Raw genomic sequence first — 15830 nt, forward strand, 5'->3', positions numbered from 1 at the left:
AGACGAAAGATTTCCAAGAGCAAAACGTTATATGTAATTCTATTATAAGCAATTAAAAATTCTATAGACAACGGTATACAATTCAAGGACATTATTGTCAGTAAAGTTTTAAATTTGAAAAGAAAAAGGCAACTTTTCCCAATGATATAAAAAAGCCCTGTACCTTAGACAAGAGCACACTTTGATATATTTTCTCAAGCCTTTGGGTTGAATCAAGTAGAAGTGATCTCATGTGCACTGACGGAGACAGGCTATCAAGAAATCGAAGGGTTGTGACCATATATCCATCAGATATAACGAGGTAGGGTAACCGTGAGTGTGCTTTTATAGAAAATCTCTGTCTCATAGGGTCACTGTCAGAAGCTGATGAATCAACAGAATTATTTGAATCTTGAAATGTAAACTGCTGTGGTCTAGTAAACAAACATCAAAATACAAGAATCAATAAGAGAAAGATCTTAAGGAAAACAACAATGTTTTTCAAAAAAAAAAGAAGAAGTTACAGAACAATGAAAAAGCAAGCAGGTGAAACACACAAAAAATATTAAAGTGTATATATATCTTTCAGGAAAATATAACACAGTGATTAAGACAAAATAATATATAGGTTCATATGTTTTAAAATTTTCCTAAATGGTAGCATTTATTCTATTTCATATTTAATCTACATACAACCTATTTCAGAAAATAATTTTTACTATTAAAGAGAGTTAAATAGTTAACTTTCCTCTTACCATATATTTACATATACTTACACAAATAAAATTATGAGCTATCAGTATACTTTTTATTAAAGAGGAGAAAGAAAAAAGTTGAGAAGATTTGGAGAGAAGAGTGGTGAGTAAAATTTTACCTATTTAAATTTGAGTTTCCACTTAACTTAAACATACATTATTGTTATTATGATGTACCTGATTCTGATTATTTAATATCACTCCTTATTAAAGTTGGGGCTTTATGCCAGGCGCGGTGGCTCATGCCTGTAATCCCAGCACTTTGGGAGGCCGAGGCGGGCGGATCACAAGGTCAGGAGATCGAGACCACAGTGAAACCCCGTCTCTACTACAAATACAAAAAATTAGCCGGGCGTGGTGGCGGGCGCCTGTAGTCCCAGCTACTCAGGAGGCTGAGGCAGGAGAATGGCGTGAACCCGGGAGGCGGAGCTTGCAGTGAGCTGAGATCCGGCCACTGCATTCCAGCCTGGGCGACAGAGCAAGACTCTGTCTCAAAAAAAAAAAAAAAAAAGTTGGGGCTTTACAAATATAAAAGGAACAAAACATCAAAGTATATTGTAATATTTTTCTGGTTAGGCAGCTATTCAAATACAGATTTTTTTTATTAGTCAAATGGCAACAATAGAAAATTGGTAATTACAGGACATACACACCACAGACATCTGTAGAACCATTAAAAATAATGCCTAACATGGAAAGATATAAAGGATATACTGTTAAATCAAAAATGAAAAATAGTAAACAGGATATATCACATAATTTAGTCTTTAAAAAAGAAACTAATATTGCTATTATCATTGTTATATGAATATTTTTAAAATCTGGGGGACAACATATTAAAATGTTAATAATTGTTATATTTGAAGTATAGGATTACAAGTATTTAATTTTCCACATTATTTAGTTTTGTAAATTTGATTTTTGAGTGCTAAAATATATAATGAATACTATACTTTCATAATCAGAAAAAAAGCAATCAGTTTTGGAAGGCCCCAAATATTAATTTTAAAGGAGAATATGAGAAAATTCTAATGAATTATGAATTAGACCACAACAAGTAAGTAAAAAATACTTTCACTGCAGGAAGTGACACATTTTTCCATTAGCATTACCAATTGCTAAAAATTGTCATTTTTGGAAGGCTGAGGCGAGTGGATCACGAGGTCAGGAGTTTAAGAACAGCCTGACCAATATGGTGAAACCCCGTCTCTAATAAAAATACAAAAATTATCTGGGCGTGGTGGCGCGCCTGTAATCCCAGGTACTCAGGAGGCTGAGGCAGAAGAATTTCTTGAACCCAGGAGGCAGAGGTTGCAGTAAACCAAGATTGCATCACTGCACTCCAGCCTGGGTGACAGAGCAAGACTCCATCTCAAAAAAAAAAAAAAAATTAAATGTCATTTTTTTGCTAGATATAATCAAGGAAACACCCTACCTCAGTTTCCTTTCTACAAAGCAAAAGGAACAGATTAATTTCAAAGGTCTTTTCCAACTTTTCTGTCTTATAAATAGTTATGCATATGTGGCTAGCCACATATAATCAACATCAATAACAAATATTTACTGAGCACTAATTTTATGCCAGCCTGTGCTGATTTACAATTATGTATTATCTTACTTCATTCTCTAAACCCTAAGACACAATTAGTGTCACACTCATTTCACCATAAAAGAAACTGAGGCTTAAAGAATAACCCTTCTGCAGGATTGGAGATCAAAAGAAATTTTTATTTATTTTTTTTTTTATTTTTTTATTTTTTTATTTTTTTTATTTTTTTATTTTTTTCAGACGGAGTCTGGCTCTGTCTCCCAGGCTGGAGTGCAGTGGCCGGATCTCAGCTCACTGCAAGCTCCACCTCCCGGGTTTACGCCATTCTCCTGCCTCAGCCTCCTAAGTAGCTGGGACTACAGGCGCCCGCCACCTCGCCCGGCTAGTTTTTGTATTTTTAGTAGAGATGGGGTTTCACCGTGTTAGCCAGGATGGTCTCGATCTCCTGACCTTGTGATCCGCCCGTCTCGGCCTCCCAAAGTGCTGGGATTACAGGCTTGAGCCACCGCGCCCGGCCAGAAATTTTTAAAAATAAAAAAATTAGTCGAGTGCGGTGGCTCACACCTGTACTTCTAGCACTTTGAGAGGCCAAGGCAGGTGGATCACCTGAGGTCAGGAGTTCGAGACCAGCCTGACCAACATGGTGAAACCCCTTCTTGTAACTAAAAATACAAAATTAGCCAGGCGTGGTGGCACATGCCTGTAATCTCAGCTACTTGGGAGGCTGATGCAGGAGAATCACTTGAACCCGGGAGGGGGCGTTGCAGTGAGCTGAGATCACACCACTGCACTACAGCCTGGGCAACAACAGCAAAACTCTATCTCAAGAAAAAAATAAATAAGCATGAAAAATTTAAAATTAAAAAAAAAAATAAAAAGAATAACCCAAAGTCATACAACTAATAAGTAAAAGAACTGGTGTGTGAATCTTGATGTGACTCCAAAGCCAAATTGCTACTTCATCTCACAAGTAAAAATTATAATATGAAACATGCTATGCATGTAACAAAATATCACATGTATCCCATAAATATGTAAAATATTGTGTATCAATAAAAAAATTTTAAAAACAACAACAAAAATTAAAATACGGCCAAATCCTACAGTTTTCTATCCATTTCCAATAAATTCTCCCCTTTGGGAAAAAAGTAGATAAATTCATATGTAAAGTTAATTTTGAGTTATTAATTTTCTAAGTGCTATTCTTTTATAACAATAAACGCTATATCATACTTTTATTAACTTTTATATCAAAGATAATTTTTAGTGCTATTAAATATTTAAATAACTTATACTTCCATACTCACAATGTCAAATTTTCACCAGGATTAAGCCACAAAAAGAAATAGAAGAAAACCATAAATAAGAAACAGATATTGAGATGATAGACTCAAAGAAAAAGTAAGACAATTTGAAAGATGAAATTTTTTAAAAATACACAGTAAAGTAATACAAAACAGAAAAAAATCTATAAACAAATTAACACAATTCAAATGTCTCACCTATATGTTATTAGTGGATGAAGAGGAATAAATTCTGCTGGCCCAAATTCTATAGAGCAACCAAATGTAATTAATGTTAGCAATTCACCTTGGCAGGTCAATAAAACCAGAGAGCCACGTTTTAACATACAAGCCAGAAAAAGACTATCATGCGTCCAGCTGATATCACCTACCCAGTAGGACCTGTAATAAATAAAAAACAACATGTTTAGAAAAGATACTTTACAATGTCTGTGACGATTTAAAATGGGCTGTACCAAGCAGAGGTATGAAGGTTCAAAAACTGAGGGCAAAAGAATGACTGGTAGTAGACAACTGCCACACAAATTTCATGAATTTTACTTCCTAGAACAAAGAAGTTTGTTCAAAACATCTATCTCAACAATATTCCAATTAGAAATTCATAAGCAATTAAAAAATGAAAATATTCGGCCAGGCGCGGTGGCTCAAGCCTGTAATCCCAGCACTTTGGGAGGCGGAGGCAGGCAGATCACCTGAGGTCAGGAGTTCAAGACCAGCCTGGCCAACATGGTGAAACGGCCGGGCGCGGTGGCTCAAGCCTGTAATCCCAGCACTTTGGGAGGCCGAGACGGGCGGATCACGAGGTCAGGAGATCGAGACCATCCTGGCTAACACGGTGAAACCCCGTCTCTACTAAAAAAAAATACAAAAATCTAGCCGGGCGAGGTGGCGGGCGCCTGTAGTCCCAGCTACTTGGGAGGCTGAGGCAGGAGAATGGCGTAAACCCGGGAGGCGGAGCTTGCAGTGAGCTGAGATCCGGCCACTGCATTCCAGCCCGGGCGACAGAGCGAGACTCCGTCTCAAAAAAAAAAAAAAAAAAAAAAAAAAACATGGTGAAACCCCATCTCTACAAAAATACAAATAAGCCAGGCGTGGTGGCAAGTGCCCGTAATCCCAGCTACTGGGGAGGCTGAGGCAGGAGAATGGCTTGAGCTGGAGAGGCAGAGGTTGCAGTAAACTGAGATCGCACCACTGCGCTCTAGCCTGGGCCACAGAGCGAGACTCTGCCTAAAAAAAAAAACCAGAAAATACTCCTAAAGAACTGAGCTTTTTAGTCACTCACCTATTAGAATGAATTTTAATCGTATTAGAGTCTACAATCAAGATCTACTGATAGATTTCAAAGCCACATCTGTCCTCTCTACAGGAGTCCTCTCAACAGCAGACTCTCCCTCTTCCCAAAGCTCTAATTGGTACTACTCCTTAACTATTTCGTGATTTTTTAATTTATTTTATTTTTATTTTTTAAAATTTTAGATTTTAATTCCTTTATTCCCTTCTTTTCACAGGTGTTGATATCTGGTGATACTAATGTTTAATTAGAACAAACAGTAGGTCCTCCTCAGAAAATGACAGACACTAAATCAAAAAGACCACTGAACTGAAACTAATACTTTCAAAGTATTTTAATGTGAATGAGAAATTTACCAAAGAGCAAGGAACTTGTGGAGAGTAAAAGAAAACGAAGAGGCAGGGCTACATAAACCTGAAAACTCTGAAAATGCATAGAAGAGCATGGAAAAGTATTCAGAAAAGGAAGTTAGAAGCTCTAAGAGGAAATTCTCCTGCTCTGTAATTTTGCATAGATCCTGGTGGTAGTTCATGTGCCATCCCAAATCACCACCTATGTTACTATTGACTCATATGTAGAGGATGCATATGTAGAGTCTTGTTTAAAAGACTAGGCTTGGCCAGGTGTGTGGCGCAGACCCATAATCCCAACTCTTTGGGAGGCCGAGGGAGGTGGATCATGAGGTCAAGAATTCAAGACCAGCCTGGCCAAGATAGTGAAACCCTGTCTTCACTAAAAATACAAAAAAAATTAGCCAGGCGTGGTGGTGGGCACCTGTAATCCCAGCTATTCGGGAGGTTGATGCAGAGAATTGCTTGAACCCAGGAAGCAGAGGTTGCAGTGAGCCGAGATTGCACCACCACACTCCAGCCTGGGTGACAGAGCAAAACTCCATCTTGAAAAAAAAAAGACTAGGCTCTCTCGGCCAGGTGCAACGGCTGACATCTATAATCACAGCATTTTGGGACGCCAAGGTGGGAGAAGTGCATAAGGCCAGGAGTTCAAGATCAGCTGGGGCAACATAGCAAGACACCGGCTTTACAAAAAAAAAAAAAAAAAACACTGGTCATGATGGCATGCACCTGTAGTCCCAGCTACTTGGGAGGTTGAGGCAGGGAGGGGGATAGCTTGAGCTTAGAAGTTTGAGGCTGCAGTGAGCTATGATCACACCATTGCACTCCAGACCAGGTGACAGAGCAAGACCCTGTCACATTAAAAAAAAAAAAAAGGAAGACACTCAGTTCAAGACAGCTGACTAGACACAGGTAGTATGTAACTCCTCCATGGAGAGGAACCATGAACTATCTACTTACTATTACGTAGTAAGTAGATATTCACATTTTGAGCAAATCCTCTAGGAGAGAACACTAGGATTTATCAGAAAAGAGATGGGAAGCACCAGAAGAGAGGGTTAGAGGCAGCCTGCCAGCCAGGGACTGACTAAGATTGGGGAAAGGCTCCTGAACACAGGGAAACAGTAAGATTAAAATCCACAGGGCTTCACACCCCAAAACAGGCTTTCATAATCTCTGAGTGGGAGAAACCCTCAACCCACTAGGGCCTTGGGCCTCACATATGGAGCTGCCTAAAGATTGCTCAGAGACATTGCTCCAGAAAGGGAAAGCACATGGAATCCCACAGGCATCCAAGCCTAGAGCAGCCTCAGAAAGCCTAGATACCGGGGATCTACAGACTTGGCTGCTGCTGCACTGCTTCAGGGAGGAAGAGGAGACCAGGCGCTCTCAGGCACTCCTGGGAGGCTCCCTATCACCCTGCTATGGGCTGCTGTTGAGACCGAGATGTGAGCAGGCTGCACTCCTCACGGCTTCTTGCCTACACTGCTTGCCTGGAAGGGATACCACCCTCTCTGGTCCCAGGCCCAAGGTACCATTTTGAGTGTTTATAGCTGGGTTACGTCCCACCCTTGGGCTCAGTTGGGGCTGAGGTGGCTGCAGGCACCACCCAGCTCAGGGAAGAATAGGACAGACCAAGCTCTCCTAAGCACACTAAGGACAATGCCCACTAACCTGCCACAGAGCAGCTATGTCACTAGAGACTAGTTCCCCCAAACCATCACAACTTCCAGTAGCTCCAACATGGACAACTTGGGTCCCGGTGGGTTGCTTCACCACTACTACTGCCATCGCTCACACCATGCCAGATACTCAGAGGCCTGGGAAACTGCCCACACACCTAGACCACCACTCCCACTACTAGCTTCTAAGCATGCCACCTGGAGGCCCAAGAATCAGCCTTCAGGACCCACCAATACCAGGGCCAGTATAAGGTGGTCTAGGGCCTAAAAACAGGTACACTCACCCCACTGCTGCCACTACTAGGGCCTGAAGACTGGCTCAGTTGTTGTCCAAGTCCCTAGCAAAACTTCGCCATAACCTCAACTAATAACTATACCTTAAGCCACTGAGGAAATCACAGATGCCACCAACCCTGTGTACTACTGAAGAAGTCATACAAAGATTACATTACCACAAGTATGCAAAATCAAAGCCAAAGTATCCTACTCAATCAACAACATACATCTTCAGGAAAAAATTCCCCTCTATAAATGCATTTTCAAAAAATTAAAACAAGCAACTGCTGTACCAGATGTATAGACATCAATGGAAGGACACAGAAAACATAAGAAAAGCAAGAAAACATGACACCACCAAAGGACCACAAAAACTGACCAGCAATAGATGCCAATCAAAAATAATTCCCCCAGAGGTTCCAAGATGGCTGAATAGGAACAGCTCAGGTCTACAGCTCTCAGCGTGAGCAACGCAGAAGACGGGTGATTTCTGCATTTCCAACTGAGGTACCGGGTTCATCTCACTGGGGCTTGCCGGACAGTAGGTGCAGCCCACCGAGCGTGTGCCAAAGCAGGGTGAGGCATTGCCTCACCCGGGAAGTGCAAGGGGTCAGGGAATTCCCTTTCCTAGCCAAGGGAAGCTGTGACACACGGCACCTGGAAAATCAGGTCACTCCCACCCTAATACTGCACTTTTCCTTTCCAACGGTCTTAGCAAACGGCACACCAGGAGATTATACCCTGCGCATCGCTCGGAGGGTCCCATGCCCACGGAACCTCGCTCATTGCTAGCACAGCAGTCTGAGATCAACTGCAAGGCGGCAGCAAGGCTCGGGGAGGGGCACCCGCCACTGCTGAGGCTTGAGTAGGTAAGCCAAGTGGCCAGGAAGCTTGAAGTGGGTAGAGCCCACCACAGCTCAAGGAGGCCTGCCTGCCTCTGCAGACTCCACCTACGGGAGCAGGGCATAGCTGAACAAAAGGCAGCAGAAACTTCTGCAGACTTAAATGTCCCTGTCTGACAGCTTTGAAGAGAGTAGTCGTTCTCCCAGCATGGAGTTTGAGATCTGAGAACGGACAGACTGCCACCTCACTTGGGTCCCTAACCCCCGAGTAGCCTAACTGGGAGACACCTCCCAGTAGGGACCAACTGATACCTCACACGGCCAGGTGCCCCTCTGAGACAAAGCTTCCAGAGGAACAATCAGGCAGCAACACTTGCTGTTCTGCAATATTCGCTGTTCTGCAGCCTCTGCTGGTGATGCCCTGGCAAACACGGTCTGTAGTGGATTTCGAGCAAACTCCAACAAACCTGCAGCTGAGGGTCCTGACTGATAGAAGGAAAACTAACAAACAGAAAGAACATCCACACCAAAACCCCATCTGTACATCACCATTATCAAAGACCAAAGGTAGATAAAACCACAAAGATGGGGAGAAACCAGAGCGGAAAAGCTGAAAATTCTAAAAATCGAGTGCCTCTTCACCTCCAAACAAATGCAGCTCCTTGCCAGCAATGGAACAAAGTTGGATGGAGAATGATTTTGACGAGTTGAGAGAATAAGCCTTCAGATGATCAAGCTTCTCTGAGCTAAAGGAGGATGTTTGAACCCATCACAAAGAAGCTAAAAACCTTGAAAAAAGATTAGACAAATGGCTAACTAGAGTAACTAGAGAAGAGAAGACCTTAAATGACCTGATGGAGCTGAAAACCATGGCACAAGAACTACGTGATGCATGCACAAGCTTCAGTAGCCAATTCGATCAACTGGAAGAAAGGGTATCAGTGACTGAAGATCAAATGAATGAAATGAAGCGAGAAGAGAAGTTTAGAGAAAAAAGAGTAAAAAGAAATGAACAAAGCCTCCAAGAAATATGGGACTATGTGAAAAGACCAAATCTACGTCTGAATGGTGTATCTGAAAGTGACGGGGAGAATGGAACCAAGTTGGAAAACACTCTTTAGGATATTATCCAGGAGAACTTCCCCAACCTAGCGAGGCAGGCCAACATTCAAATTCAGGAAATACAGAGAACACCTCAAAGATACTACACGAGAAAAGCAACTCCAAGACACATAATTGTCAGATTCACCAAAGCTGAAATGAAGGAAAAAAATGTTAAGGCCAGCCAGAGAGAAAGGTCAGGTTACCCACAAAGGGAAGCCCATCAGACTAACAGTGGATCTCTCGGCAGAAACTCTATAAGCCAGAAGAGAGTGGGAGCCAATATTCAACATTCTTAAAGAAAAGAATTTTCAACCCAGAACTTCATATCCAGCCAAACTAAGCTTCATCAGTGAAGGAGAAATAAAATCCTTTACAGACAAGCAAATGCTGAGAGATTCTGTCACCACCAGGCCTGCCTTACAAGAGCTCCTGAAGGAAGCACTAAACATGGAAAGGAACAACCGGTACCAGCCACTGCAAAAACATGACAAATTGTAAAGACCATTGATGCTAGGAAGAAACTGTATCAACTAATGAGCAAAATAACCAACTAACATCATAATGACAGGATCAAATTCATATATAACAATATTAACCTTAAATGTAAATGGGCTAAATGCTTCAATTAAAAAACACAGACTGGTAAATTGGATAAACAGTCAAGACCCATCAGTGTGCTATATTCAGGAGACCCATGTCACGTGCAGAGACACACATAGGCTCAAAATAAAGGGATGGAGGAAGATCTACCAAGCAAATGGAAAACAAAAAAAAGCAAGGGTTGCAATCCTAGTCTCTGATAAAACAGACTTTAAACCATCAAAGATCAAAAGAGACAAAGAAGGCCATTACATAATGGTAAAGGAATCAATTCAACAAGAAGAGCTAACTATCCTAAACATATATGAACCCAATACAGGAGCACCCAGATTCATAAAGCAAGTCCTTAGAGACCCACAAAGAGACTTAGACTCCCACACAGTAATAATGGGAGATTTGAACACCCCACTGTCAACATTAGACAGATCAATGAGACAGAAAGTTAACAAGGTTAACAAGGAATTGAACTCAGCTCTGCACCAAGCAGACTAATAGACATCTACAGAACTCTCCACCTCAAATAAACAGAATATGCATTCTTCTTAGCACAACATTGCACTTATTCCAAATAATAGGCATTAGAGACTACAAAAGACGGGAGTGGAGTGAGGGCTGAAAAATTACTTATTGAGTACAATGTTCACTATTAACACTAAACGCCCAGACTTCACCACTACACAACATATGCATAAAGTGAGTGAACTTATAAGTTATCAGTATGCCTGAGGGGTAAGAGAGATCAAAAAGAGACGAAAACATATTTAAAAGAATAATAAATGAAAACTTCCTAAGTCTAGCAAGAGAGTTAGACATCCAGATACAGGAGGCCCAGTGATCCCTACACAAATACACAGCAAAAAGGACTCCACTAGAGGATATTATATTCAGAATGTGTTAAGTCAAAGGGAAAGAAAGAATTTTAAAATCAGCAAAAGAAAAGAGTCCAGTCACCTATAAAAGAAACTCATCAATTTCCTCTAGGTTTTGTAGTTTGTGAGCGTATTATTCCTTTTTTTTTTTTTGAGACAGTCTCGCTCTGTCGTCCAGGCTGGAGTGCAGTGGCCGGATCTCAGCTCACTGCAAGCTCCGCCTCCCGGGTTTACACCATTCTCCTGCCTCAGCCTCCCGAGTAGCTGGGACTACAAACGCCCGCCATCTCACCTGGCTAGTTTTTTGTATTTTTTAGTAGAGACAGGGTTTCACCGTGTTAGCCAGGATGGTCTCGATCTCCTGACCTCGTGATCCGCCCGTCTCGGCCTCCCAAAGTGCTGGGATTACAGGCTTGAGCCACCGCACCCGGCCGAGCGTATTATTTCATAATAGTCTTAATAGTCATTGTATTTCTGTTGTATCAACTATAATGTTTAGAACTGGAACAAGACAAGGATGCCTACTTTTACCACACCTATTCAACATAATGCTAGAAGTCCTAGTCACAGCAATCAGGCAAGGTAAAAAAATAAATGGTATCCAAATTATCACTGTTCACTGACAATATAATCTTATATCTAGAAAACCCTAAAGACTCCACAAAAACTCTTAGATTTGATAAATGAATATAGTAAGATTTCAGGATTCTTTATATAACAAAATGAATATACAGAAATCAGTAGAAAATACACCAGTAACTATGTAGCCAATGATTGAATCAAGAAGGCAATCCCATTAACATTAGCTACAAAAAATAAAATACCTAGCAATATATTTAGTCAAGAAGGTAAAAGATCTCTGGCCGGGCGCGGTGGCTCAAGCCTGTAATCCCAGCACTTTGGGAGGCCGAGACGGGCGGATCACGAGGTCAGGAGATCGAGACCATCCTGGCTAACACGGTGAAACCCCGTCTCTACTAAAAAATATAAAAAAATTAGCCGGGCGAGGTGGCGGGCGCCTGTAGTCCCAGCTACTCGGGAGGCTGAGGCAGGAGAATGGCGTGAACCCGGGAGGCGGAGCTTGCAGTGAGCTGAGATCCGGCCACAGCACTCTAGCCTGGGCGACAGAGCGAGACTCCGTCTCAAAAAAAAAAAAAAAAAGATCTCTATGAGGAGAACTATAAAACACTGATAAAAGAAATCATAGATGACACAAACAAATGAAAAAGCAACTCATGCTTACGGATTAAAAGGCCAGTATCATTAAAATGAACATACTGCCCAAATAAATCTACAGATTCAATGCAATCGCTATCAAATTACCAGTGCCATTTTTCACATAATTAGAAAGAACAATCCTAAAACTCGTATGGAACCAAAAACAAAAGAACAAAGCTGGAGGCATCATATTACTTAATTTCAATTTTTTTTTTTTTTTTTTTTTTTTTTTGAGACGGAGTCTCGCTCTGCCGCCCAGGCTGGAGTGTAGTGGCCGGATCTCAGCTCACTAGAAGCTCTGCCTCCCGGGTTTTACGCCATTCTCCTGCCTCAGCTTCCCGAGTAGCTGGGACTACAGGCGCCCGCCACGTCGCCCGGCTAGGTTTTTGTATTTTTTAGTAGAGACGGGGTTTCACCGTGTTAGCCAGGATGGTCTCGATCTCCTGACCTCGTGATCCGCCGTCTCGGCCTCCCAAAGTGCTGGGATTACAGGCTTGAGCCACCGCGCCCAGATTTTTTTTTTTTTTTTTTTTTTTTGGCGACGGAGTCCCGCTCTGTCACCCAGGCTGGAAAGCAGTGGTGCGATTTCAGCTCACTACAACCTCTGCCTCCTGGGTTCAAGTGATTCTCCTCCATCAGCCTCCTGAGTAGCTGGGATTACAGGCGGCCGCCACCACGCCAGCTAATTTTTGTATTTTTACTAGAGACGGGGTTTCACCATGTTGGTCAGGCTGGTCTTGAACTCCTGAACTCATGATCCGCCCGCCTCTGCCTCCCAAAGTACTGGGATTATAGGCGTGAGCCACTGCCCCCAGGATTTTTTTTTTTTTTTTTTTTTTTTTTGAGACAGAGTTTCACTCTTGTTGCCCAGGCTGGAGTACAATGGTGCAATCTCTCGGCTCACCACAACCTCCACCTCCTGGGTTCAAGCGATTCTCTTGCCTCAGCCTCCCGAGTAGCTGGGATTACAGGCATGTGCCACCATGCCCAGCTAATTTTACAAAATCCAGGTTAGTAGAGACAGGATTTCTCCATGTTGGTCAGGGTCTCCAACTCCCACCCTCAGGTGATCCACCCACCTCAGCCTCCCAAAGTGCTGGGATTACAGGCGTGCGCCACCATGCCCAGCCTACTAATTTCAAACTATACTGCAAGGCTATAGTAGCCAAAAGAGCATGGTACTGGTATAAAAACAGCACACAGATAAATGTAACAGAATACAGAACCCAGAAACAAAGCCACATTCCTACAACCAACTGATCTTCAGCAAAGTCGATAAAAATATACACTGGGGAAAGGACATCCTATTCAATAAAAATAGTGCTGGGAAAATTGGATAGACGTGCAGAAGAATGAAACTGGACCCATACCTCTCATCATATAAAAAAATTAACTCAAGATGGATTAAAGACCTAAACACAAGGCCTGAAACTATAAAAATCCTAGAAGAAAACCTAGGAAAAACCCTTCTGGACATTGGGCTAGGCAAAGAATTTAAGGCCACATCCTCACACGCAAATACAACAAAAATAGACAAATGAGAATTAATTAACTTAAAAAGCTTCTGCACAGCAAAAGACACAATTGAAGTAAAAAGACAACCTACAGAATGGGAGAAAAGATTTGCAAACTATGCATCTGACAAAGGGCTAATATCTAGGATCTATGAAAAACTAAGACAACAACAACAAAAAAAAAACCTCATTAAAAACTGGGCAAACGGCATGAACAGACATTTCTCAAAAGACATATAACCAGCCAATAAACATATGAAAAAATGCTCAACATCACTAATCATCACAGAAATGCAAATTAAAACCACAATGAGATAACATACCAGTCAGAATGGCTATTACTAAAAAGTCAAAAAACAACATGTTGGCAAGTATGCAGAGGAAAGGGAACATGGGAACATGTTTCTCATGGGAACACGAGAAAAGGGAACAAACAAGATTGGTGGGAATGTAAATTAGTATAATCATTATGCTACAGACATTTCTCAAAGAACCAAAATAGGAACTACCATTCAATCCAGTAATCCCACTACTGGGTATATAACCAAAGGGAAAGAAATCATTGTATCCAAAAGGTACTTGCACTCATATATTTATCACATTACTATTCACAATAGCAAAGATAGGGAATCAACAAAACCATCTAACAACAGAGGATTTTTAGTGGAGATGGGGTCTCATCGTGTTAGCCAGGATGGTCTCGATCTCCTGACCTCGTGATCCAGCCACCTCAGCCCCCCAAAGTGGTGGGATTACAGGTGTGAGCCACCACGCCTGGCATCAAATACTACATATTATAACTTATAAGTGGGGACTAAACAATAGGTCCACATGGACATACAGAGTAGAATAATAGACACTGGAGACTACAAATGACGGGAGGGGAGTGAGGGTTGAAAAATTACCTATTGGGTACAATGTTCACTATTAACACTAAAAGCCCAGACTTCACCACTACACAACATGTACATGTAAGAAATATGCACCTGAGGCCGGGCGCGGTGGCTCATGCCTGTAATCCCAGAACTTTCAGAGGCCAAAGCAGGTGGATCACAAGGTCAGGAGATCAAGACCATCCTGGCTAAAATGGTGAGACCCCCGTCTCTACTAAAAAAATACAAAAAAATTATCTGGGCATGGTGGCGGGAGCCTTTAGTCCCAGCTACTGGGGAGGCTGAGGCAGGAGAATGGCATGAACCCAGGAGGCAGAGCTTGCAGTGAGCCAAGATCGTGCCACTGCACTCCAGCCTGGGTGACAGGGCGAGACTCCATCTCAAAAAAAAAAAAAGAAAAGAAAAGAAATACGCACCTGTACCCATTAAATAAATTTTTTAAAAATTTTTTTAATTTTTAAAGACTATAAACCCCCCAGGCTCCCTGATTAAATAATGGTCTTTCCAAACAAGCCTTTTTCATTTCAGCCTCTCCAATTCATCCCAACATTTCTCTACTTACTCATGATTAAATTTCTCCCAGGAAGACACAAAAATAAATGAAAGAGAAAAGAAAGTATGTTATCTACTACCCCACCAGACCCTTTCTTAAAGTATTTAAGGCATTCCTTATATAAAGCAACTTTTAGGCTGGGCATGATGGCTCAGGCCTGTAATCCCAGCACTTTAGCAGGCCAAGGTGGGAGGATCACTTAAGGCCAGGAGCTCAAGACCAGCATGGTCAACATAGCAAGACCCTGTCTCTACAAAAAACTTTAAAAAGTTAGCCACATACAATGACACACACCTGTAGTCCCAGCTACTCAGAAGGCTGAGGAAGAAAGGACTGCCTGAGCCCAGGAATTCAATGCTGCACCGAGCTATGATCACACCACTACACTCCAGCTTGGGCAATAAGTAAGACCCCATCTTTTTTTTCTTTTTTTTTTCTTTTTTTTTTTTTTTTGAGACAGTCTCCCTCTGTCATCCAGGCTGGAGAGCAGTAGTGCAATCTCAGCTCACTGCAATCTCCGCCTCCTGGGTTCAAGCCATTCTCGTGCCTCAGCCTCCCAAGTAGCTGGGACTACAGGTGCATACCACCACACCTGGCTAATTTTTTTTTGTATTTTTTTTAGTAGAGATGGGGTTTCACCATTTTGGCCAGGCTGGTCTTGAACTCCTGACCTCAGGTGATCCACCCACCTCAGCCTCCCAAAGTGTTGTGATTACAGGTGTGAGCCACCACGCCCAGCCTCAGCCTCCCAAAGTGCTGTGATTACAGGCGTGAGCCACTGTGCCCAGTCTTTTTTTTTTTCTTTGAGATAGGGTCTTGCTCTGTTGCTCAGACTCAGACCGGAGTGCAGTGGTGAGATCATAGTTCACTGCAGCCTCTAACACCCAGGCTCAGGTGATACCCTCTATCCCAGCCTCCCAAGTAGCTGGGACTACAGGTGTCCACTACCATGCTCGGCTAATTTCTTTCTATTTTTCAGTAGAGGCGAGGTCTCATTATGTTGCCCAAGCTGGTCTCAAACCCCTGAGCTCAAATGATCCTCCCACCT

General features: G+C 42.2%; 1 protein-coding gene across 9 annotated transcripts in view; it reads right to left on the reverse strand.

The window, feature by feature from the left end:
* CPLANE1 (ciliogenesis and planar polarity effector 1) overlaps positions 1-15830 on the reverse strand; it is a 160198-nt gene that overhangs the window by 132811 nt on the left and 11557 nt on the right. For all 9 annotated transcript variants that reach the window (XR_004429799.1, XR_004429800.1, XM_033179384.1 and 6 more), the window contains 2 exons: positions 3786-3968; positions 164-413 (listed from right to left, as the gene is read on the reverse strand). Coding sequence is in view for 7 of the 9 variants with exons in the window: in XM_033179384.1 (XP_033035275.1) it covers positions 164-413; positions 3786-3968 (433 nt within the window). In the remaining 2 variants the exon portion in view is untranslated. The remainder of the gene's footprint in view (positions 1-163; positions 414-3785; positions 3969-15830) is intronic.

The sequence above is a fragment of the Trachypithecus francoisi genome, unplaced genomic scaffold, assembly GCF_009764315.1.
Source record: "Trachypithecus francoisi isolate TF-2019V2 unplaced genomic scaffold, Tfra_2.0 Lachesis_group2, whole genome shotgun sequence".
Classification (NCBI taxonomy): Eukaryota; Metazoa; Chordata; class Mammalia; order Primates; family Cercopithecidae; genus Trachypithecus; species Trachypithecus francoisi.